Here is a 26,929-nt window from a genome sequence, read left to right on the forward strand (position 1 = left end):
AGATAGATAGATAGATAGATAGATAGATAGATAGATAGATAGATAGACAGACAGTAGATAGTCAGACAGATATAATGACTTATATAAGAATTGCAGCAACTAGATAACACATAGGTGAGGTAAGCCTATAGCTAAGAAGATGTCAGCCGATAGGGCTCAGGAGTCCAGGACTCCGTTCATTATTGCTAGATTGTAAACAGGTGTGGGTTCCAGTAGAACAAGGTGGCCACATATGGCAAATGAAGTTAAATTTGAATTTCAGATCTGTAACAAATACTTTATATAAAAATATAAATTTTCTTGGAAATAATTAAACTACAATTTATTGTTTACCACTCAATTTATCATTAAAATGTGAGTGGGCATCAAGCCTCTTTGGCAGCCAAACAGGGCAGGTGCTATCAAGCAACAGGAAGGATGTTTGGAAAACAACTGTTTATAGACCAATGTAAATTTCTTTGTAGTTAAAAAAAAATGTGCCTCAGCATTTTCAATAAAAAAATATAAAAGAGCATCAGGTGGTCTTTGTCTAAAACCAACTCCTGTTGTGTCCTGGAGCAGTTTGAATGATGAAATTTTAAAATACTATATGCTTTTCCCCAGAGAACACTTACGATGACAAAGAACAGCAAAGCTGAAATAGAGTGTGAAATCTCGTCAACTGCCTATGCTCATTCTCCACCTCTGTCACTGTCACCCTGAACATCGGGCTGTCATACACAGGAACTTAAAATTGTAATACAACAGATTTAGAATTTAGTTTGCATCAGCTCTGAAATAGAGCCTACAATATGACTTTTGATGAATAAAAGCATCAAATGTTAAATCCAGTAGTACCAAGCATCTACTCAGACTTCATAGTTTATTTGAAAGTCACAACTGATGAATTTCCTAAGAGAAAATTAACATATTGACACTGAAATCTATATTCTCATGCTAACAGAGTGACTGCTGTATCGAGGCCATCCTAAAGTCCTGTCTTTAGGATCCAGGAGGTCTTTCTTCGATTACCCAGTTATTGACAGGATTTAGTGAACTAATCCACATTGGATGAATGGAAGGTTGGCTGGCACACAGTGAGGTTAGGTATTGTAAGCCATTATTTTATTAATAAGCCACTGCCTTAAGTCATATGCACCAGCTGCTGTCTCCAGCTAAACTGTTCAAAGTCACATGACTCACCTGTGTTCTATTATGCGGGGTTGTTTTTTAAGTTTTTTACTTGCTTAATTATTTATTATTTATTACAATTTATTCACTTTGTATCCTGGCTGTGGCCTCCCTCCCTCGTCTCCTTCCAATTTCAACCTCCCTTCCCCTTATCCCCTTATGCCCTTCCCCTAGTCCACTGATAGGAGAGGTCCTCCTCCCCTTCTATCTGACCCTAGCTAGCTTATCAGGTCTCATCAGGACTGGCTGCCTTGTCTTCTTTCATAGTCTGGTAAGGCTGCAACCCCCCAGGGGGAGGTGATCAGAGATATGCTGGGTTATTTGATTTACATGCATCGATACTAGCCTTCTGATTTAAGAGTTTGCTTCTGTAAAGGAAAAGTAAATATGCTTTTAATTCACTGTTTAATTTTGATGCTTAGGGCCCAAGGATGAAACCAGTCTGAGACCACTGGGTTTTGTTTGTTTTTCAAAAATGGCTATTTCAATGACAAATGTGAGGCAAGACATGGCTGTTGTGTCATGTAAATCTGCTCCACTTGGCCAGTTCCTCATGTGTAGGGACCAGACAAGCTCTACCAATAAGTCCCAGCCACTCGGCTTGCCAGAGAAATGTTCACTTAAACAGTATACATAGTAGCATTCTCTAAGCAGAAAATGTAAAATTGTTTGTTGATTTCCTTCTGTGGGCTTCATATAACTGCTAAGCCTTGTTCCTCCCCTTCACTTAGAATAACTGTTAAGACTGGGACTTGGACTATGAGGGCCAATGGCACTTAATGACCGCCATGTGGTACCCAATAATACATATCAGAACATCGTAGGACCTGTCTAATGTTTTCCTATAGAATGACCAGTTGTCCACCTCCTGGGATGTTCCATGAGAAACAGACCGCAGTGTTAGAATAACTTATTCTCTGCACCTAACACAATAGATAAATGTTTCCGCTAGTCCTTTAACATGCCATAATAAAATGGTATGTCCCACTTTTATTAGAGATACAAGAGCATAGCTTCATGATTACTATTATAGGCTTTAGAGACAGTCTGTTCAGATTCAGGAATTAAATATTTTCTGTAACATCCTGAGAAAGTGATTTAGTCTCTTTCTGTGCCTTTGTTCCCTTAATGGCATCATGGGAATAATAATAGAACCTATTTCAATCATTCAGTATATATAACACCAAGTATATTACTTGCGACATAATCAGGATTTAAAAGTTTCCAGCCTTGTGAATATTTAAGTCTTGCCGAAACTAACCAGAAATGCTGGAAGGCTCAGATTGGGAATATTGAATCCTCATCCAGTTTGACTTATCATCTAGTGCTTCTCTAGGGCCTGTCTCTTTTTTCAGGTGATCTTTCATTAAACCCCAGTTCCCTCGTGAGAGGAGTTCTAGGGTTTCTTGGATGCTTACAAATCCTTTACCACGTTCACCATTCAGACAAGAGGTCAACCAAATTGTAGCACCACACTTGCTGTAACAACGGAAGCCAGTAGAACACCATTCTTTTCAAAATTAGGAATATTCTTAATATTTGTACCTCAAGTGAGCTGATTGCAAAATTGAGACAAATCTAGACAAAATATTTCTCAAAGCTCTGTAAGCTGGAAGAGAAATATCAGTTACATTTAACTAGTATGTTGATATTAAATGGCAGAATAAAAGAATCATGGATACAAAGGAATAAGTGTTCAGAAAATTTAAGTTATTTATATATCTGTGCAAAGAAAACTATCAAGGCTCATTCCTCCTATAAGACTCTAAAAGGCATTACTAACGTATAGAATTAAAATGCTTGTCTTACTTAGGGTTTCTCTTGCTGTAATTAAACATCATGAACAAGAAAGCAAATCGGAGAGGAAAAGGGTTCATTTAGCTTATATTTCACATCACTGTTCATCACCAAAGAAGGTAGAACAGGAGGAAAGTAGAACAGCGGGCAGGAGCCTGGAGGCAGGAGCTGATGCAGAGGCCATGGAGGAGTGCTGCTCACTGGCTTGCTCCCCATGGCTTGCTCAGCCTGCTCTCTTATAGAAACCAGGAGTACCAACCCACAATGGACTGAACCCTCCCTCATTGATCACTAATTAAGAAAATGCCTTACAGCCTAATTTTATGGAGCCACTTCCTCTGTTGAAGCTCCTTTCTCTCTGATGACTCTAGCTTACACCAAGTTTACATAAAACCAGCCAATCAATACAATGCAATTTACATAAGACTGTTTACATTTCAATTTTAATTAAAAAAATAAATAAAAATTAAAAATTCATTTTTTTGGGAGGTGTAAGCAAGAATATCAGGAGTTCAAGGTCATCCTCATCTGTTTAGTAAGCTGGAAGCCAGCCTGAGTTAAATGAGACCCTATCACAAAAAAAAAAAGGAAAGAAAAGAGAAAAGAAAAGAAAATCAGTTCCTCGGTCACCCAGCCATATGTTCCATGCTCAATAGCTCCTGGAAGCTAGTGGCTACTATATTGGACAGTTCAGGCAGAAACTGTTTCCAACATGGAAGCAAGAGCTACTAGAGAGGACTATCTTGGAGAGATATACAGCTGTTAAACTAAATGCTTTCCATGTTCACATATCAAGATAAAATCAAATCAGGTGTATTCTGTAATATCACTTGCATAGCATTAAAATATGCTCAGAAAACTAAATAATAAATAATGATATACAGTATGCAAGTTGTCCATGTTAAATTAAAATATATGCATTAACCTAAATTAATGGATTTATGGGAATTAAGTGGTCTAGAGGAACAAAAAGAAAGAAAAAAATCAACTGATGCAAATATTTTAGTTGAATGGAGTTTTAGTGCATACTCTCATTTGATATCTGAACCTATCAGGACTCCAAGGAGTAAAGGTACATTTCCAAAGTCACATAACTATCATTAGAGCTGGTCTTCCAACTAACTTTCTCAAAGTTTCAAACCATAATACAGAACACAACTTGAGAATGCTAAGATCATGGTATATTCTACTTCGACATCCAGAAACTCTCAAAGTTCAGAAGAACTTTCTCTCTACCTATCACATTTATTGGACCACTGTGTATAAATGTAATGCAGCTGTCAATATTATAACAGAAATTATCAAAAAAATTTTCTGAGTCACTGTTTTATGCAAGCAAATTTTTGAACAGACACCATTGTCTCCCAAAGAAAAATTCTTGGAAACCATTTGTCAAATGAGTAAACACATTTTGTTTTCTTCCTGAGAAAGATGAAATGACTCTTAGAATCAAGGAGTGTGTAGCTCATTTGGAATGTAAACCAAAAACCCAAATGAAAGTGATACAAGACATAGTTTGGCAACAATACAATATAAAGAGTCATAGAGATAAGAAGGCAGGAAAGACTAGACAGTATTTTCAGATCTGGCACTAGAGATAGATAATACAGACATTGCCTGTAGTGAAACGAATTGAGAAGCAATTGAGAAACACCCTAGGGTAGACAGAACTTGCATAAATTAGTGGTTCTAAGAGAGCAAAGGGGGCCACATAGATCTTAGTCTTGACTGACGTAGAAGGTATAGGAGAGAATTAAAAAATAAGGTGAAAACAAGAAGAACCAGTTAAAGCATATGGGCGCTCTCTTGCCTTGTTCACCCGGAAAACTCTGGATAGTTATGAATGCGTAATTTTCACTCTTAAAAGTATTTTCATCTGGATGATAAAATATATGGTCTCCCAATGTGCAGGAAGAAACAAGCTAGTAAAATCATCTACTAGAGAAATGCTAAGGGTTTCTCAGTTGCATATTAATTAAATGTACTATATATTTGAAGAATTGTGTCTCTGAGGCTATAATTATAAATAGTAGAAGGTAGGAGCAAAAATTAAAATATGTCTCTCTAGAAATAGTTTTCCTTTTACCTTCATAAATGATGAATACATCCATGAGAATAGGTGTGCTTTAAGACAATTGTCTAGTTTAATGCTTCATCAACACCTCTGTTACAATCAGTCTCAGATAAAGCCAACTAAAAAGTTCAGTTAATAGGATGAGGTTATTAGAAGCAGATATTAAAATCACCCTAGTTTGAGCAAATGTAATAACAGGAGATACCCAATTACAACTGTCACACATATACTGTTATATATTTGTACGAACATGGAATAAAAATTCAACTAGGAAACCGATTATAATCAGAATGTGTTTAACATTTTTTCTTACTAAAAATAAGCTGTTAGAAGCACAATTACCTCAATTTTGGTTAAGAGGTCTTGCAGTTCTCCTGATTCGTTCATGGACAAAATTTTCTCAGCACCCTATTAACAAGAGGGGTAGGGAGGAAAGAAAGTCCGTTGTGTTAGTATTTGAAAAGCCAAAGTCGTAGCCAGGAAAGGTTAACTCACAAAATAAAGAACACAATCTTCCCCTTAGCTCTGAGTAAAAGTAATACTAAAGACAAAAAGTGTTACTGTCACATACCCACTCCTGTGTCAAGAATCATGCTAGGCACCAAGAAGGCTACCAGCAGAGGCAAGTTCTGGGAAGTACTAGCCATCACATCAGGCATGTATATAACACATGCATGGAGCCTGGTGCCTTGTGTTTCATCTGGGGAAGGGGGCTTTGAGCAAATCCACAGCCTGGATGGTTGCTTCCCTCTCCTAGTCGTCCTGGCCATGGCTCTCCTTACAGTCATGCACATACAACAACGTCTAAGAAAATAATTATCATCAAACCAACACCCCTGTCAGACAGGCAACATCATCGTATTTGATGCAGGAGAGTGAGACATTAGCAGGAATTGTCCCTTAGTAAATTTAAACAACCCCAAGATCTCCTGCAGAGAAAACAAAGCCACAGTTGGAACCCAGGCAGGGGAATCCTCCATCTGATGTTCTTCTAATCCTAAATTGTGAAAGTAAGAATAGGAGCCATACATGCACTTTTCTACACATTCCTCGTGGCTCTGCAAACTATCCCAGTTGTCTCTCCTTCATAAATTCTTAACATTCTAACTCTACTCCTCGAAGTATGGAGAGAAAAGGAGGAAAGCATGAGTAACTATTACTAATGAAAGTCTGAATCAACATCTACCTTGCTTACATTTTCCCTGCATTGCTTACAATAAGAGTCTAATCCACTTTTTCTAAATGAACAAGCCAGGGAGGAAGATGATACCATTTTTTTTTATTCCTACCTGTAGTATGCATGGCTAACATTCATTTTTTAATTTTATTTTATTTTATTAATTACACTTTATTCACTTTGTATCCCCCATAAGCCCCTCCTTTCTCCCCTCCCAGTCCCACCCTCCCTCCCCTTTCTTCACGCATGCCCCTCCCCAAGTCCACTGATAAGGGAGGTCCTCCTCTCTTTCCTTCTGATCTTAGTCTATCAGATCTCATCAGGAGTGGCTACTTTGTCCTCTTCTGTGGCCTGGTAAGGCTGCTCCCCCTTACCAGGGGAGGTGATCAAAGAGCAGGCCAATCAGATTATGTCAGAGGCAGTCCCTCTTCCCGTTACTATGTAACCCACTTGGACACTGAACTGTCATTTGCTACATCTCTGCAGGGGTTCTAGGTTATCTCCATGCCTGGTACTTGGTTGGAGCATGAGTCTCTGGGAAGACCCCTGTGTTCAAATTTCCGGTTCTGTTGCTCTCCTTGTGGAATTCCTGTCCTCTCCAGATCTTACTATTTCCCACTTCTTACATAAGATTCCATGCACTCTGCCCAACAGTTGGCCATAAGTCTCAGCGTCTGGCTTTGATAGTCTGCAGGACAGAGCTTTTCAGAGGCCCTCTATGGCAGGTTCCTAGGTTGTTTCCTGTTTTCTTCTTCTTCTGATGTCCATCCTCTTTGTCTTTCAGGATGGGGATTGAGCATTTTAGTCAGGGTCTTCTCTCTTAATTAGTTTCTTTAGATGTACAGATTTTAGTAGGTTTATCTTATGTTATATGTCTATATGAGTGAGTATATACCATGTGTGTCTTTCTGCTTCTGGGACAGCTCACTCAGGATGATCCTTTCCAGATCCCATGGGTAACATTCATTTAAAGAAATAATACCTTAGTTCCCATGGAAATCAACATATATTTTCTGTGAATACATATAAAAGAACAATTTTCCCCTGAGAATGGAAAATTAATGTTAAAAGAATGATGTAAGTAAAGACAGGCTGGGAAATTCCAATATGGGCCAAAGACCTGCTGGCTGAAGCTGCCAGATGCCTCTGGAGTTAGTGGCATTTGGTCATTTGACCACTTGTTCGGGTCATGAAGAATATGCCACTCATCTAATGAGGGACAGGTTTTTTTGTTGCTTAGAAACCTCTAGCCCTTGTTTCATTTCAGTTTACTCTACCTTCTAACAAATATCAGCATCAGAAATGTCAAGTCAATATATTAAAATCCACTACAGATGAATGAACAGGGAGGCAGAAAATGCACAGAGCCTAGGAGGTAGATTATATTCATTACTTGTTGATAGTTTCACCAGGCACACGGCAGACATGACAGCCAAGATAAAAACACGGAAGACGGAAGCCCATCACCAGAACACTAAAGGCTGAAACTTAGAAGGAACCAGCAATATTTTAGTTTTGCAGCTTTCCATTTCTTTCCCCAACTAAAATAGGGAAATTCTCTGGGGAATTTGGCACAAGAACTAAGGCAGCAAGAATATACACCTCATTTTTCCTCAAATGAAAGAAAATGTACCACAGTGACGGCAAACAAAATGAATGCCCATAAAAGCTATGGCCGGTTGGCTTCGTAGTTCTTTTCTTAGCAATGCATTGTGCCTCTGTCAGTTGTTTAGAATATAATATGTGATGAGAAAGGATATAGTTCATTGCCCTTAAAAGCATGGAATTCTCTCTTCCTTGGCCAAATAATTTATAGATTCTACCTTACAGGAGACAGTCAAACTTTGCTCCTATCCAAATTGCACACACACACACACACACACACACACACACACAAACACACACAATGGTATAATCCTTATCAGAAAGATAACTGGATCTCTAGTGGACAAGTGATGTACCAAATGCTTAAGATTTTTAAAAGGTTTCCCAGTTACAGGGAGCAGAGAGCTGAATAACTGCTTCCCTCCACTACCTGCTGCAGCCTACAAGTCTGTACAATTCCTCTTTAACCAGTGCTCAGATCTGTACCATGATTCTGGTTTCTAGTCTCAGGAGTAACAGGAGCTGAGCCACAATGATAACTGAAATTTCCTGCTCTCTTCTAATCCCCATGTCGGTGTCATCAAGCCTGTTAAAATGCAAAATCTTAGAGTGGAGGTGGAAAGAGCATTCTGGGATCCCTCTTAGAGATCCCTCCTTAGAGCCTCAGCCAGAATGAAGATCTCAGCCTAACTGGATCACTTCCTTCCATGTTCTAGTTCAGAGTGCTTATCACAGAAGACTCCGCTGTTCTGTTCTTCACTGCGTTTTAGTATTCCAAAATTCTCACCCACTCCCCTTTTCACTCAAATGTATCTAAACTATTACTTGGCTTGCCAAAGATACCCCTGTGTCCACAACAGAGATTGTACCACCATAAACATGGACACTCTTGATAAATAACATTTTTCTTACATTTGGCTAAAAATATCAGCATTTGACACTTTCCATCTATAACCCCACTACTTAATAACAAGCTACCAGAAGTTAATCACAGTTATGTGGTCCAAAACTTCTAGGATAACTTCATAAGTGTTTGCGCTGGTTTTTTAATTGATTCCGAGTCACTTTTATTAAAATCAATACAATCCTGGAAAGAATGGTGATGGAACAGTAGGATTAGATCTCAGGTGCTTTATAGCCACAGTCATTGTTGCACAGCAGTCAAAATGGTAACAAACCTGTTTTAAAGGCGCTGAAGTTCGGAGAGGATAAAAAGTATGCACCATGACAAAGAGGGAAGGGGGATATGGGGAAGAGGAAGGGAGAGACAGGCAGACAGACAGAAACTGTTTTCCCCTCTGCCGTGAAGACTTGCTGATCTCTGGGAAAACAGTCTCCAAAACTTACAGTCTGGAACTCTGAAGGCAGGTGGGTTTAGGACTTGCTGTTCACTGAACTCTCAGGATGCTCAAATGAGTGAATAGTACTTCTGTGCTGCAAGGACTCCACGTCCACGTGGACACGCCAGAGAAACTGAAGAGAACTAGGTTAGTTTTGTCCACTTTCAGCCCTGTGTTTTACCCAGTTATTTAGGCTGCATTGTGTGTTGTGTGTGCCAGGATAGGTTCTGCCTCACGGATGTTAATGTGGAGGTGTGGGGAAGGGCAGGGGGCTGTGGGTTTGTGTGTGTGCATATATATTCATTGGGTAATACACAAATGCCTGTATTCTTTGAGTTTTGTTCATGTTTACTTATTTAAACCACTTCATATTACTAACAACACATCTTAAGTAACAGAGCTATACCGTGGCATAATAAAAAAAATATATTGAATAAGAATTCAATAAGTTTATATCAGAGACAGCCCCTGTTCCCTGTTCCCTTTACTAGGGAACCCACTTGGAGACTGAGCTGCCTCAGTGACTGGCTCTTTGATCACCTCCTGCTGAGGGGGTAACAGCCTTACCAGGCCACAGAGGAAGACTATGCAGTCACTCCTGATGAGACCGGATAGGCTAGGGTCAGATGGAAGGGGAGGAGGACCTCCCCTATCAGTGGACTGGGGGAGGGGAATGGAAGGTGATGAGGGAGGAAGAGTAGAATTCGGAGGGGCAGGGAGGGGGCCTCAGTTGGGATAAAAAGCCAGTGAATTGTAATAAATAAAAAATTAATTAATTTCAATTTTTTTTTCAAGACAAAGACAATGTCCCAAACTCATTTCCAAATGATAGCTATAGCAGAGGCTTACACTGGGTTCTCAGCTAGCTCCTCAGAAAAAAGCAGAGTCTAGCACAGTACTCTAAACACCAGCTCAGGCAAGAGACAAAATGGCTCATACAACAAGTAATATCTTTGCTCTTTTACTGACCATAAAAATTTTGCTTTCAATAAATCCTATTAGAAAAATGCTTTTGAAACCAACCGGTAAAACTGTTAGCTTCTCCCTAGCTTTAAAGAGCCTTCTTTTACTTTTCACTTAATTGGATTCCCTGCCACGTGTTTATCTCTGTGTTTTGCATAGCTTACATGGCCGGTTAAAGAATCTTCTCTCTCTGCAGGACCACCAAAGGAAGAGCTGCTGGTTGGCCAAGTCTTCCTACTGTAAGTTACTGAATTTTTTTCCCTTCTCCCTTTCTTCTCCACACAAGCTCTAACCATTGCCTAAACTTTCTTCTGTCCTTCTCCTCAGTTACCACTAGGAAAAACAACAAAACGCCACTGAAACCCAATTGAAATGTTAAGTATAAATAAAGCACCGTTGAGTTTCTCGGGGAAAGGTGATCGTCCTCAAGACGATAGCTTGATAGCCACACCGCTCAGCAAGCTATGATGATGACAGGGCTGTGACACCCTTAGGTACAAAGCCTGTCTGTACCATCAACAACTCATGAGTATGTATTGTTTATCGTCAAAACTGTGTAGTAAATACAGCATTCAATTTTACACAGGTTTTTCCTAAAGTCAGTACTGTCTCAGCAAAGGTAAGCAGGCCAGGGAATTACCACACTGTGTATTTGGAGGAGCAAGAGGAGGTGATGATGCGGCTTCATGAAAGAGTGTCTGACTACCAGAGAAGCAAGCAGATAAACAATGTGGAGCCACTCCCAGGTGGCCCACACTCCTCTGGGGAGAGGCAAGAGGCTAGGACTCAGAGATGCCTGGTAAGGAACCCTTCTGCTGTGTAATCAGGAAAGCAGATGGCACGTTTGGCACTGGAAGAACTCAACTAAAACCAAGCTCCACGTCTGCCAAGGGATGTGCTCAATTAATGTCCCTTGGATCGCCACGCCCACCGGAAATGCGAGCTCACATGCCCGCTGGAAAAGTGAGCTAACGTCCCCTCGGCCTGCAAACGGACCACCTGAGCCCTGCTGACAAAGCGAGAATTTCCTCCAGGACTCAGCTCTGGATCCTCTCCAGTGTGTGAAAAAAACACCATGGCATCTCTGGAATTCTGCACGGAACACTCAGACCTGGAAACTGTTCAAAACAGGTGTAGCAATATCCCTCCAATGTCAAAACGCACAGCAAAGGCTCCTGTGGGCCAGCAGAAAAACTTAGCTGCAGAATTAACTAAAATAATTGACTTATTATGCAATTATGCAACACAGACCCTTGGGTGTCAGAAAATGCCTGCCAAGAGAACGTCTTTAGTTTAATGTAATTCGTGTTGAATCACCGTTTTCACTGCACTTGAAAAGTACAATTTCCCAGTGAGAGCAATCCTGACTTTTCATAACAAAAATTACACCATCAAAGCAGAGGATCATGGGAGTGGTTATTTTCTTCTTTGTTGGGAACTATGTTTCTTCAAGTTAATACCAAGTTGATGTTATATTACTTGATATAAACTTGAGATTATCAAGTCAGTAAGGTTTTTTTTAAAGTGACAATATTGAGGATTGAGTTGGCAAAAGCCTGAGGATGGATCTCCATAATAGATTCATGATTTTTCCTTGTTGCCTCCCCATATTCTCTTTGCATAAACTGATTTTAAAACAATAGTTTAGATCACTATGTCAGTACAGATTTGAATTCTAACAGCTCCATATACAAGTTAACTTCTACAGTTAATTGGTGTGCTCTAAGGGTCAATGTACTCAGTAATAAAATGGGTATAATAATGACTACCAATCTGTAGGGATGACATGAGATGGTAGAGAAAAGTTTAGAATCTCGCTTCACACTTGACTGAGAATTCAAAGAATAACATCCCAGTGCCAATCCCAGAACTGAATTCCCCAAGAGCCAATGCAAAGCACACAAAGGTCGGTCCACAAACAAACAATGCAGGGTTTGTAGAGGCCAGAAAACGATTTCCATTAATTTTAGATGATGTTACTGTAACTTGAAATAGAGCATATTACTTTTTTTTTTTTTTAAGGAGAAAGAGTGGTTGAGCTTAATGTGATTATTCATCATGATTGAAAAGAAAAACCTAAGTTTGTGGGTTTTTTCAAAAGAAACATGATGGAACTGGGAAAAGCCCTTACTGCTCTTACAGAGAGCTTGGCTCTTAGAACCCAAATGGTAGATTATAATCACCTCTAACTACAATTTCAGGGTGCTGACACTTTCTTCTGTCTTCCACAGGCTTCTGCAGGAATATGGTGAACATACATTCTCATAAGGATACATGTAAAAAAATCAATAACTAAATCCTTACTAATAAAAGTGACATGAATATTGAGGATTTTTTTTCCAGGCTGTGAAAGTTTTCAGCTCAAATTTAAGATGGCTGAAATGCTGTTTATTATGGGAGATTTATCTAGCTTTTAGTTAGGGTTCCCTGAAGAGTCAAAACCAAATAAAAACCTAAGAACAATTAGTTAACAACATTGCTGAAAACTGAAAATTGAGTTGATTGCTGTTCTGGAACAGTATGGGTATTTAATCAGTCAGCAGAAAAAATATTTGAGGAAGACTCACATTGCGACAGTAATTGGGAAATATAATTAGATGATCAAAATGTCAATTAAAATTCCACTCATTGGAAGGAATTCCAACTTGAATAGGCTCTCTTCCCAGATGAGAACTGAGGCTATTTGAACATAGATTGGTTACTGAAAACAGATCACTGCAAAGCTCACATTCAACAGGCGCCTGCATTATTCATGTTACTAACAGTAAAATGATCAAAGCCATGAACAGCAAACATACCATATCCAGCTGCCACCTCAGAGGACTTTTCTGTGCTTCACTTAATGGTCAAAACTAAAAGAGTAGCACATTTTAAAGATTTTACAATGGCAAAGAAGCATAGATTATCTGATGAGAGTTCTTCTTAAACTCATGGAGAAAATACAAACTAGCTTCGAAAACCCTAGCAAGAAACTGATGACGTACACGAAGGATGCTACTAGAAAACTTTCAATGGAGGCCCAAGGTTCAGAAATGTAAGCAAGGCTTGGCAAATAGCAGGTGATGCACAAAACGCCCGGCAGCACTGAAAAACTGTTATCCCAAGCTGGGAGGTTCCTGGGGAAGATGTGCTATTGTGTTCACCTTGTAGCAGATGGACCCACAAGGAACAAGCAAAGAATAATTCAGGACTACTCAAGCTGCACCACAGCATGGAAAAAAATACCTGAATCAAACATCTCAACTGTGCTGGCTGCTTTTATATCAACTTGACACAAGCTATAGTCATCTGAGAGGATAGAGCTTCAGTTGAGAAAGGCCTTCATAAGATCTGGCTGTAGGACCAAAATTGGTTTTGGTCATGGGTTAGATCACAGCCAGAGTAGCCCTAACTAAGACCTCAACCCTCTACCTCTGCCTCTTCAAACATCCTCCTCCTACTGACTGAACCCAGAGAGAAGGTAGAGCACAAAGTTTCTAGAAAAAAGAAAACAATTCAATGAGAAGCTGAGAGAAGCAAATTTAAATCGGTCAGCTTGGAAAGGAGTTTAATCAAATGAGTTTACTCTTTGGAGATCATTCCTGTGTGGGCCTATTTATTCCATAATTTAAAATAGAGAGAATACAGATGTGAGACTCTCCCTGTAGTCCTGGAATACAGAAGTGGAAATTGCATATCTCCTGAGATGTGTTGGGAAAGCTCTAGCATTTAAACTGAAATTGTGGCCTCAGCCACACAATAAATCCTGTTTCCTCTGATAATTAGCTATCTGACCGAGCACTGGGAGAGGCAGAGGCAAGCGGACCTCTCTGAGTGATTTCCCAGCCTGAGTCAAGTCAACACAGAGAAACCCTGTCTCAAAAAAAAAAAAAAAAAAATCTAACTAGACTTGGAAAAATGCCTTAACCCTTCAAAACTTGAATTTTCTTTTTTTTTAAATCTGATGCTGATTTTTTGTTTATTTTTCCCCTATGTTTTTATTTTTTTAATTTTAGTTACAGTTTATTAACATTGTAACCGCCTCCCTCATTCCCTCCCAATCTCAACCTCCCTCTTCCAAGCCCACTGATAGGGGAGGACCTCAGGACCTCCTCCCCTTTCATCTGACCCTGGTTTATCAGGTATCTTCAGGGCTGGCTGCAAAGTCCTCCTCTGTGGCCTAGCAGGGCTGCTTCTCCCTCGCGGGGTGTGGGGGGCAAAGAGACAGCTATTGAGTTCATGTCAGAAATAGTCGCTGTTCCCCTTACTAGGGTACCCACTTGGATAACTGAGCTACCATGGGCTACATCAGAACAGGGGTTCTAGGTTATATCCATACATGGTCCTTGGTTGGAAGAACAGTCTCATAAAAGACCCCTGTGCTCAGATATATTGGGAAAAACATTGTCCGTGTATATAGCTTTGAGAACAAGTGAGACAATTTATGGTAACTGTTTAGCATACTGCCTGTCCAAAACAGATGCTTTGTAACAAAAATAATAATTATTGCTGGCAACTTTCTGTGGAGCTAAGTCCAAAATGACTTCTGAAATTTTACATAGACTTCCTGTTATTTATCAATACTAGGAATGCACCCAAGGATCCCATCTTACAAGTGCTGGGCACACACTCTGCCTCTGAGCTAAATGGCCTTCTCCTGAAAGCCATCAAACATAACACTTGACAAAAGACTAAGTTTCCCAGCTTCTGGGATGTTTGACTATATCCATCTCCGTAGAGGAATTTTAATTCAGCAAGATGGTTGCTCTGGCAAGGGATCACGTCCAAAGACCTTCTAGGTCTGTGTGATATAGCTAGAATGACACACCTTTAATCCCTCTGGCTGGAATATAAACCTGCCCTGAGTACATACCTTTAATTCCAACCAACGTAGGTGATTAGTTTGTAGAAGAAAATGGCCGTGTTCGAAAGTGATGGGACAAAGTGATGAATCAGAGAAAGATTTGACAGAATAGGATAAGCCCAATTCTCATGAGAACAGGCAGGCAAGAGAGGAGACTTGGGAGAGCAGTGAAGGGAGAGTCAGTGGTCAGTCAGTGCACGAGGCAGTGAGTTGGGAGTCAGTTAAGAAGCAGGGCAGTAGAGTTGAGTTTGTGGGAGTTAAGTTAGTGGTAGTCCAGTTTGTAGAGTCCAGAGGCAGTTTTTTATACCAGGACAGTTTTACAGAGGCAGGTTGCAGAGAAAACAAGCTAGACACAGGTGAAGACGAATGAGACAGAGAATGAAAAGGAGCCAGAAGATTAGAACAGATTGCTAAAGTTAGTTCGAAGCCAAGCAGGGCAGTTCACTCAGAAGCTGAGAGAAGCCAATTTGAACCAGTTATGTTAGAGAGGCTTTTGAGCCAGAACAGCTGAGTTGAACCAGACAGCAAGAGTTCAGAAAGAAATAGAAAGGGTGAACTTATTCAGTAGTAAGCCTCCAACACAACAATTGCATCAGGCAAATAAAAGTTACTTTTACACACCTTCCTGGAGTAACTCCTTGGCATTGAGTTATGGACAGAGGTATACGTGCAACTTCTAGACCAGACTCTTCAAAACAATCTTCTCATCCTCTATTTTCTAGTTTTAACTTCCAACAATCTAAATATATATTGATATGATAGAGTTAAAACATCTTTAACGAAAACAGTGGGGTTGACACAAGGGCAGTTACAGCAGTACTGAAGAACCGCTCATGGACACAGAAATCTATACCCATGGGAGCCCCACCCAGCACTGTAGGTTTATGTGAGAGACAAACCAGTTTCTCATGTGGAGCAAGGCTTTTGATTCAGAATGCTAGATATGTGGTAATGTATAAGGCAAATACTTATGTATGCACAAATACATTTATATGGAGAAAGAGGAAAGATCTGTAGCTTAGATGCTTTTCCCATACACAAAATACTTCAGCCACTAAAATCCTAATCCCAGTGTTTTTGTATTAGGAGGCAGTATCTTTGGGAGTGGTTAGGGAATGGGAGCACAGAATAGCATTAGTGTCCCTGTAAAGGAGAACCCAAAATGCTGCCTTGCCTTTTGCACCATGCATAGTTGGGGGAGAAAATGATAACATTGCTCTTGTTTGTAAGGTATCATACTTATGGTATGTTATTAAAGTAGTTCACTTCGACTAAGATGTGTGTCTATATGTGTGCATTTATATATGAATGCTTATGTAATAGGTGGAAATAAAGAGGTAGCTAAGATACAGACAGAGATGTTTGGAGACAGGAAGTTCTGGACCAAATTCCTGGATGCAACCAAAATTTAAGAATTTTAGCTTCAGGGTTAAGAAGAAAAATATGATAATAGTAATAACCTTTACAGAAAGTTCTTTCTATGTATTTCAAGCTGTCTCTGCTCATCCCTCCAAGAACTCTACCTGTCAAAATGGTATTCTGCTTGGGAATGAAAGAGTTATAATTCACAGAGGATGGCTAAGCCCAGCCCCCTAAAGGCAAATCCTGTTAGTCCTTTGCCTTCTTCTTCTGTCTTGGCCTCCACGGTCTCCAGAGAAGGAAAGTTTGAGATTATCTTTTAAGCACAAGGCTGTGATCCATCTCCTGAGGGTTTCCTGTGCTTGGAAGGTTAGGAGAATGCCACGAGGATTTCTTAAGGGTAGGGCAGAAGGGAGTTTGTTCAATGCCATAGGAGCAGACAGACCCTCAGGAAAAATTCTTGATGTTCTCCAAGCACCATCTATTTAATCTCCATTGCACCCTGTAACAATCTTTCAAAATCTTAAGTATTGAAATTAGGAAAACTGGGATAAAAAGATACCATGAAAGTTCAAGAGTCACGAAAAGGTATATTCTTGCTGCCACTAGGCAGCAAGACTGGAATTGAAATACAAGCATACCCAGCTAGCAAGCCCAAGGCTTGTGTTCACCTGGGTTCACCTTCTACTTTACAAATGAGATAAGGTTGGGGGCGGAGCCAAGATGGCGACTAGCACACACAGTTTCCGAGCTGTGGAAGAGATAAAGTTCTGAGTTGATGAGTGGAAGAACTTCTGAAGCCAGGGAAACAACGGAGAGACTTTCTAAACAACAGGGAACATCACAGGAGGTGAAAACCTTGGTATCGGGTCACCCAGGGACTTGTTTGGGGAAGGTGAGAAACGATCCTTTGATCTCTCGGCACTCCCCTCCCCCAGACCTCCCTCCTCCTCAGCACAGCGGACTAGCCTTTCTCAGCGCAGACCTAACTGCCTGGGGCCTGCATTCACTGAGGCTGAGCCCCAAGCCCTTTATCGGCAAAGGCCAGCAGTACTGTGTCTCGGAGCCCCAGATTCACGCGGCGGCTGCACCATCCTCCCAGGGCCCGAGTCTGCTAGACGCCATACTAGCTCCGCAGGAGCGCCATCACTGACGGTACAGCCCGCCCAATCCCACAGTGACAGAGAATATGCTATATACTCACCAAAACCAGACAGAAACGCCATACAAGCTAGACACACCAGGCGCTGGGCCTCCCAAGCTTGGAGAGCACAGTGAAGAGACCCCAGGACTTCCCAGAAAGCATCTGGACTAGCAACCCAGTCTCCAGTTACAGCGGGACTTTCTAACCTGGCGGCGGAGCAGCACTGAGCTGGCGGGGCACATCAGCCCTCCAGTTTAAGACTAACCAGGGCCAAACCAGAGAACAGAAAGGCTGGTTACCCCGATTCCCACTGACGTGACCACCCTGAAATCTCCAGCTGCAGCAAGACCTCATAACCTGGCAGTGACAACAGCACGGAACTAGCGGAGCACATCAAAGAAGCAGGGCCAAACCAGAGAGCAGAGAGCCCAGATACCCCGTTCTCTGCCAAGTGACCTGCCTGTAAGTGAGTGAACCCTTGAGAATCTGCAGCTCCACTGATCCTGGGTCCTGCTAAAACAGAAGCCAGGCATCGAACCCCCTCCCACCCATATACCCACTTTGGGAAACAGAGGGGCACTTGGAACATTGAAGTTCCTGCTCTGTGGGTCTAATTGAGGAGTTAAAGCAGTTAATGCCAGAAATCGCGCTGCAATCATCACTAGTGCCGGGGACATGTACATTGCAGAGCCCCTCCCACACACTCAAGGGTTCAACATTAGCCGTCACTCTGTCCCTTGAGACACATGCCCACGCCCACTTACACACACACACACACATATACACACGCACGCACGCTTGCATTTGCCTCTGTTTGCGCCTGCGTACTTTCCTCCCACAGGTACAGCTAGTCCTCAGCACACGCTAAGGACACGGGACCTCTCTCAACTTCCTGAAGAATTCTCCAGACTCAAGAGAGAGACAGTACCAGTCTGATCGGCAGAATCCAAAAACAAACAGGGAAGGTCTCAGATAAGCCAATGGCCAGGGGTAGGCGAAAGAACACTTCCAACATAAATCAGGACATCATGACTTCACCAGCAAACCCCAAAATCAATGGATACTCCAATTCATCAGAAGCACAGGAAAATGACCTTAAAGCCATGCTTGCTCAATTATTTGAGGCTCATAAGGAGGAAATGAACAAATCTTTCAAAGAGTTGGCCAGTCAATTGGAGATAAAGAAAGAAGAAATAGACAAAACCCTTAAAGAAACACAGGCAAACATAGCCAAACAAATAGAGGCACAAGTAGAGAAAAAATTAGTGGCATACAAAAAGGAAATGAACAAAGAAATAGAGTCCATCGTAGAGAGACAGGAATCCAAATTCAAACACATAAAAGAAATGGTGCAAGGCATGAAAACAGAATTAGAATCAATAAAGAAAACACAAAATGAGAAAACTCTTGAGCTGGAGAACTTGGAGAAAAGATCAGGAACCACAAAAGTAAGCATCACCAACAGAATACAAGAGATGGAAGAGAGAATCTCTGGAGCTGAAGACACACTTGCAGAAATTGATACTTCTCTCAAAGAAAAAGTAAAATCAGAAAAATTCCAATCACAAAATATCCAAGAAATCAAGGATGCTATGAAAAGACAAAATCTAAGAATAATAGGAATTGATGAAAAAGAAGACTCCAGGCTCCAAGGTCCAGAAAATATTTTCAAGAAAATCATAGAAGAAAATTTTCCCAACTTAAAGAAAGAGATGTCCATAAATATACAAGGGGCCTACAGAACACCAAATAGACTAGACCAGAAAAGAAACACATCACGTCACATCATAGTCAAAACACTAAATCTACAGAACAAAGAAAAGATATTAAAAGCAGCAAGGGAAAAAGGCCAAGTAACATATGAAGGTAGACCTATCAGAATCACACCAGACTTCTCATCAGAAACTATGAAAGCCAGAAGGGCCTGGGCAAGCATCATGGAGACTATAAGAGATCACAAATGTCAACCCAGACTACTATACCCTGCAAAGCTTTCAATCAACATAGATGGAGAAAACAAAATATTCCATGACAAAACTAAATTTACGCAATATCTATACAGCAAACCAACCCTACAGAAGATACTAGAAGGAAAACTCCAATCCAACGAAAACGAATTCACCCAAGAAAACAGGGCATACAGATAATATCCCAACAAAAATGAAAAGAAAACAAGCAATGAAACAAGGTAAGATCATCGACTCCATTACAAAAGGAACTAATATGCATTGGTCAATATTATCTATCAATATTAATGGACTCAACTCACCAATAAAAAGACACAGGCTAACAGAATGGTTACGGAAACAGGACCCAACATTCTGTTGCATCCAAGAAACACACCTATGCAACAAAGATAAACACTACCTCAGAGTAAAGGGCTGGAAAAATGTTTTTCAAGCAAATGGTTCCAGAAAACAAGCTGGAGTAGCCATCCTAATATCTAATAAAATAGACTTTCAACCCAAGTTAATCAAAAAAGATAAGGAGGGCCACTATATTCTCATCAAAGGAAAAATCCAACAAGAGGACATCACAATTTTGAATATCTATGCCCCAAATACAAGAGCACCTACATTCGTAAATGAAACAATATTAAAGCTTAAATCATACATTGATCCTAATACCTTAATAGTGGGAGACTTCAACACCCCACTCTCATCAAGGGACAGATCAACCAGACAGACACCAAATAGGGAAATAAAAGCACTCACAGAATCCCTAAATCAAATGGACCTAATAGACGTCTACAGATCTTTTCACCCAAACTCAAAAGAGTACACCTTCTTTTCAGCACCACATGGAACCTTCTCCAAAATAGACCATATAGTTGGTCACAAAGCAAGCCTCAACAGATACAAAAGGATTGAAATAATCCCTTGTATACTATCTGACCACCATAGACTAAAGCTGGACATCAACAACAACAGAAACAACAAAAAGCCGACACGCACATGGAAACTGAACAACTTACTACTCAATGACAGCTGGGTCAAGGAAGAAACAAAGAAAGAAATTAAAGACTTTCTAGAATTCAATGAAAATGAAGGCACAACATACCCAAATTTATGGGACACATTGAAAGCAGTGCTCAGAGGAAAATTTATAGCACTAAGTGCCTACAAGAAGAAATCCGTAACATCACATACAAACAACTTATTGGCCCAACTGAAAAACCTAGAAAAAAAAAGAAGCAGATACACCCAAGAGGAGCAGAAGGCTGGAAATAATCAAAGTAAGGGCAGAAATCAATCAATTAGAAACAAATAAAATTATCCAAAGAATCAATGAAACAAAAAGCTAGTTCTTTGAGAAAATCAACAAGATAGACAAACCCTTAGCCAAACTAACTAAAAAGCAGAGAGAAACCATACAAATCAGCAAAATCAGAAAGGAAAATGGGGACATAACTACAGACACTGAGGAAATCCAAACGATTATTAGGTCATACTACAAAAGCCTATATGGCACAAAATTTGAAAATCTAAATGAAATGGATAACTTTCTTGACAGATTCCATCTACCAAAATTAAGTCAAGATCAGGTAGAAAGACTGAATAACCCTATATCTCCCAAGGAAATTGAAGCAGTCATTAACAGTCTCCCCTCCAAAAAAAGCCCTGGACCAGATGGCTTCAGCGCAGAATTCTACAAGACCTTCAAAGAAGTACTAACACCAATTCTCCTCAAACTATTCCACAAAATAGAAATAGAAGGAACACTACCAAACTCATTCTATGAAGCCATAGTCACTTTGATACCTAAACCACACAAAGATCCAACAAAAAAAGAGAACTTCAGACCTATCTCTCTTATGAACATTGATGCAAAAATACTCAATAAAATACTTGCAAACCGAATCCAAGAACACATCAAAGATATCATCCACCACGACCAAGTAGGCTTCATCCCAGGCATGCAAGGGTGGTTCAACATACGGAAATCCATCAATGTAATCCACCACATAAACAAACTGAAGGAGAAAAACCACATGATCATCTCCATAGATGCTGAAAAAGCATTTGATAAAGTCCAACACCCATTTATGTTTAAAGTCTTGGAGAGATCAGGGATACAAGGCACATACCTAAACATAGTAAAGGCAATATACAGCAAGCCTATAGCCAACATCAAACTCAATGGAGAGAAACTTAAATCAATCCCACTGAAATCAGGGACAAGACAAGGCTGCCCACTCTCTCCATATCTCTTTAACATTGTACTTGAAGTCCTAGCCAGAGCAATAAGACAACTAAAGGAGATCAAGGGGATACAAATCGGAAAGGAAGAGGTCAAAGTGTCACTATTTGCAGATGATATGATAGTATACATGAGCGACCCCAAAGATTCAACCAGAGAACTTCTTCAGCTGATTAACACCTTCAGCAAAGTGGCAGGATACAAAATCAACTAAAAAAAATCAGAAGCCCTCTTGTATACCAAAGACAAAAAGGCTGAGAAAGAAATTAGGGAAACAACACCCTTCACAATAGCCACTAATAACATAGAGTACCTTGGTGTGACTCTAACCAAGCAAGTGAAAGACCTGTTTGAGAAAAACTTCAAGTCTTTGAAGAAAGAAATTGAAGAAGATCTCAGAAGATGGAAAGATCTCCCGTGCTCATGGATTGGTAGGATTAACATTGTGAAAATGGCCATCCTGCCAAAAGCAATCTACAGATTCAATGCAATTCCCATCAAAATACCAACTCAATTCTTTACAGACCTTGAAAAAAAGATTCTCAGCTTCATATGGAGAAACAAAACACCCAGAATCTCCAAAACGATCCTGTACAACAACAGATCATCTGGAGGTATCTCCATTCCCAATCTCAAGCTGTACTACAGGGCAACAGTAATAAAAACTGCATGGTATTGGCATAGAAACAGAAAGGAGGATCAATGGAATCGCATAGAAGACCCAGAAATAAACCCACACACCTATGAATACTCAATATTTGACAAAGAAGCCAAATCCATTCAATGGAAAAAAGACAGCATCTTCAACAAATGGTGCTGGACCAACTGGATGTCTACATGCAGAAAAATGAAAATAGATCCATATTTATCACCCTGCACAAAACTAAAGTCCAAGTGGATCAAGACCTCAACATAAAACCAGATACTCTAAATCAGTTGGAAAAAAAAGTGGGAAACAGCCTAGAACTCATTGGCACAGGAGACAACTTCCTGAACAGAATACCAACAGCACAGGCTCTAAGAGCAACAATCAATAAATAATAGGACCTCATGAAACTGAAAAGCTTCTGTAAAGCAAAAGACACTGTCATCAAAACAAATAGACAGCCTACAGATTGGGAAAGAATCTTCACCAACCCTTTATCTGACAGAGGGCTAATATCCAGTATATATAAAGAACTAAAGAAGCAGAAAAGCAACAAACCAAATAATCCACTTAAAAAATGGGGAACAGAGCTAAACAGAGAATTCTCGAAAGAGGAACATCGAATGGCAGAGAAACACTTAAAGAAATGCTCAACCTCATTAGCCATTAGGGAAATGCAAATCAAAACGACCCTGAGATTTCACCTTACACCCATCAGAATGGCCAAGATGAAAAACTCAAGTGATAGCACATGCTGGAGAGGTTGTGGAGAAAAGGGAACCCTCCTCCACTGCTGGTGGGAATGTAAACTGGTTCAACCACTTTGGAAGTCAATCTGGCGCTTTCTCAGACAACTAGGAGTAGTGCTACCTCAAGACCCAGCTATACCACTCCTAGGTATATACCCAAAATTTGCTCAAGTACACAACAAGGACATTTGTTCAACCATGTTCGTAGCAGCTTTATTTGTAATAGCCAGAACTTGGAAACAACCCAGATGTCCATCAACGGAGGAATGGATACAGAAATTGTTGTATTTTTACACAATGGAATACTACTCAGCAATCAAAAAGGAGGAAATCATGAAATTTGCAGGCAAGTGGTGGGATCTAGAAAAGATCATTCTGAGCGAAGTATCCCAGAAGGAGAAAGACAAACTTGGTATATACTCGCTTATATAGACCTACAAGATATGATAAACATAATGAAATCTACACACCTAAAGAAGATAATCAAGAAAGTGGACACAGGCGAAGGTGATTAATCCTCATTTAGAAAGACAAATGGGATGTGCATTGAACTTATGACAGGAGTCTACCACAAAAGGCATCTGAAAGACTCTACCTAGCAGTGTTTCAAAGCAGACACTAAGACTCATAACCAAACCCTCGGCAGAGTGCAGGGAATCATATGAAAGAAGGGAAGTTAGTATGATATGGAAAGGATAGGAGCTCTACAAGGACCAAACATATCTGGGCACAGGGTCTTTTCTGAGACTGACACTCAACCAAGGACCATCTATGGATATAACCTAGAACTTCTGCTCGGATGTGGCCCGTGGTAGCTCAGTAACCAAGTAGTTTTCCAAAGTAAGGGGAACACGGACTATTTCTAACAGGATCTCAAGGGCAGGCTGTTTGACCCACCCCCGGGGAGGAGCAGTCTGTTAGGCCACAGAGGAGGACTTTGCAGCCAGCCCTGAAGATACCTGATAAAACAGGGTCAGATGAAAGGGGAGGAGGTCCTCCCCTATCAGTGGACTTGGAAAGGGGCAGGGAGGAGACCAGGGAGGGAGTGTGGGGTTGGGGAGGGAATGAGGGAGCGGGATACAGCTGGGACACAGAGTTAACAAAATGTAACTAAAAAGAAAAAAAAATAATAATAAAAAAAAAGAAAAAAAAAAAGGATCATAAGGTTGAGCCCATCCTGGACTATTGTATAGCAAGACATTGTCATTAAAAATGAAATATTAAATAAATAAATAAATAAATAAATAAATAAATAAATAAATAGAAATAAAACTTTAATACAATAAAAAAAACAAATGAATTTAAAATAAAGTCTACATTTGAAGATAGTATAAGAAATACTATATTAACACATATCAAGGCATAGTCTAACAAAGAAAATACTAAGTTCTTGGTAAATAATTTACATTATTGTTGACTGTTACTGCTATTATGACATTACTGTTACATTACATTATTTGTATTATATTACAAAGAAACTGTTTTCTCTCTGGATGATACATAATGTAATGTAACATATATATATATATATACACATATGTAATATAACAGTAATGTTTATTACATTGTGTACATGTGTTACATTACTATTGACTGTTAGTGCTATATATTGCTTTTACTATATACGCACACTAAGATAGCACAGTATTTTGAGTATTGCCAAATACACCATGATGTCTAGTGATAAAGAACAGACTTTAGATCCTCTCATTTCTTGACCCTCATTTATTTTTCGCATTTTGTTTAAGCCACCAGTAATGGGTGGAGATGCATGATGTTTGTGAAAATAACATAGTCATGTTTGTGTCAGATCTATCCAGAGAAAAAATACACAGTTCCTTTATTCAGAAAATGAGCTAGCACAGTGGTCCTCAACCTTCCTAATACTGTGATCCTATAAAACACTTCATCATGCTGTGGTGACCTTCAACCATAAAAAAATATCTTGCTACTACTTCATAACTGTAATTTTACTTGTGTTATGAATAATACTGTAAATGTCTGTTATGCAGTATATCTGATATGCGACCCCAAAGGGGTTGCAACCACGAGTTGAGAACTGCTGAGCTAGCATAAAAGGGACTCATCTTATTAGATAATTTTTTTTTATCTCCCTAGGGATACTGTCCAGCTTACCTGTTATTGCTACAGTAACCCTGCAAAGCAAGGGAGAATTCTACAGCCTAGCATCTTGACAATTTTGCCACAGACTTCTCTTCTGCAGTGACAACCTTTTCTTCAACAGCATAAGGTTGAACGACATGGAATTGTCAAAGAAGATTGGACATTAATTTGTAACAGTTAACATTTAGTGATTCTGAGTTAGACAACAAAAAAAGCAATCACAGAACTAAAACTAAATGATACACTACTGCTGTAGATTAACAATATTTATTATTAATTTATTTATTTTTTAGTTAAACAGTGGTTATTCTTAAACCAGCTGTATACCCTAATCACCACACAGAGACTAGGATTTATTTAATTAATCTAGAGCACAATGCTGGGCAATAGTTACTCCATCCTAAACCTCCAAGCCCATATAGTTTCCTACCATTCAGATTTTCCACATTATATTTGCTTTTAATCATATCCTTAGGTCTGGTTCATCTCTCCACATGGTTCAAAGACCTCTCCTACTCCTCCCACTCTCTTCTTTCTCCTCCCCACCGGACCAGGATGTCCCACCCTATTCTCTCCACTGCTCAGCATTGGCTGGTTGTTTTATTGAAATTACAAAGAACAAATGGTGGCATGTTTACACAAACTTGAGACCAGTGATGCTTAGAATAAGTATCACAATGCAATGTCTGGATTGAAATCAGATAGTGGGGTAGAGAAATCAGCATTTGAATGAACAAGGGTAAATTGTATACATTCCATAAGAACATTATACCAATACACTACAAATACTGAAATCCATCCAAACAGTCTTTCAAAGACCAATACAACCTCTGGGTATATTTAGAAATTAAAAATCTGGAAAAAGACCCCGTAAATTAAAACCTCATTCAAAACAGACCACAAAATTCAGTAGCTACTTCTATGATACGAAATAAAGTAGTCTCTTTATATCTGAGGTTATAGCCTGTATACATAGGGACTAAGAGAAGGAAAAAACATAGGACTGGTTTATCTAGTTTACCATCCAAAGTACTCAACTGAAATACAAGGCAGAACATACGTGCCCAGAAATTATGAGCAACACATTTGAAAGCTGCCAGTAAAACACATATCCTCCCAAGGTCTGCCCAAGCCCACTGCACACCTCTTTGTCAATACAGATGACCAAAACTGGAACTTGAGCATGCTAGATACTCTTGCTGCCACTGAGAGAGACTTTCAACCCTTTCATTTTTAAGAAAGAGCCTTAATAAACAACCCAACATGGCTTCAGATTCAAGAGGGTTCTCTCTCAGCCTGCAGATCACCCTGGGACTACAGGGGTAAGCAACCATGTCTGGTAAGGATTTATATTTTTAAGAGTACAGATGAAAACAGTTCTCCTTCAAGAAAACGGCACATAATTCAGATACCTTTCCTCACCTTGTAGAGAAAATGTCATTGATACCCAAATTCAGCATTTTAATCTGGGTCCTTGCAATAGTAAAAATCTCAAATTACAAGCCAGCTTTGTTGAGTGTCTTGGCACATGCCTGTAGCCCCATCACTAAGAAAATGGAGGCAGGAGGATCATCCTCAGTGACATAACACATCCAGCCTGGGCTACGAGAGACTGTCTCATGAAAACAAATCACATACATACACACAGCACAGGCACAGGCACACGCACACACAGAGATAGATAGATAGATAGATAGATAGATAGATAGATAGATAGATAGATAGATAGATAGATAGA

General features: G+C 39.9%; 1 protein-coding gene across 1 annotated transcript in view; it reads right to left on the reverse strand.

The window, feature by feature from the left end:
* The window catches only part of Grxcr1 (glutaredoxin and cysteine rich domain containing 1), a 105,728-nt gene that overhangs the window by 2,261 nt on the left and 76,538 nt on the right, over positions 1–26,929 (reverse strand). Inside the window, exon 3 of the mRNA XM_055629452.1 lies at positions 5,384–5,449. Within this exon, the coding sequence (XP_055485427.1) occupies positions 5,384–5,449 (66 nt within the window). The remainder of the gene's footprint in view (positions 1–5,383; positions 5,450–26,929) is intronic.

The sequence above is a fragment of the Psammomys obesus genome, unplaced genomic scaffold, assembly GCF_907164565.1.
Source record: "Psammomys obesus unplaced genomic scaffold, mPsaObe1.curated_primary_1811, whole genome shotgun sequence".
NCBI classification, from domain to species: domain Eukaryota; kingdom Metazoa; phylum Chordata; class Mammalia; order Rodentia; family Muridae; genus Psammomys; species Psammomys obesus.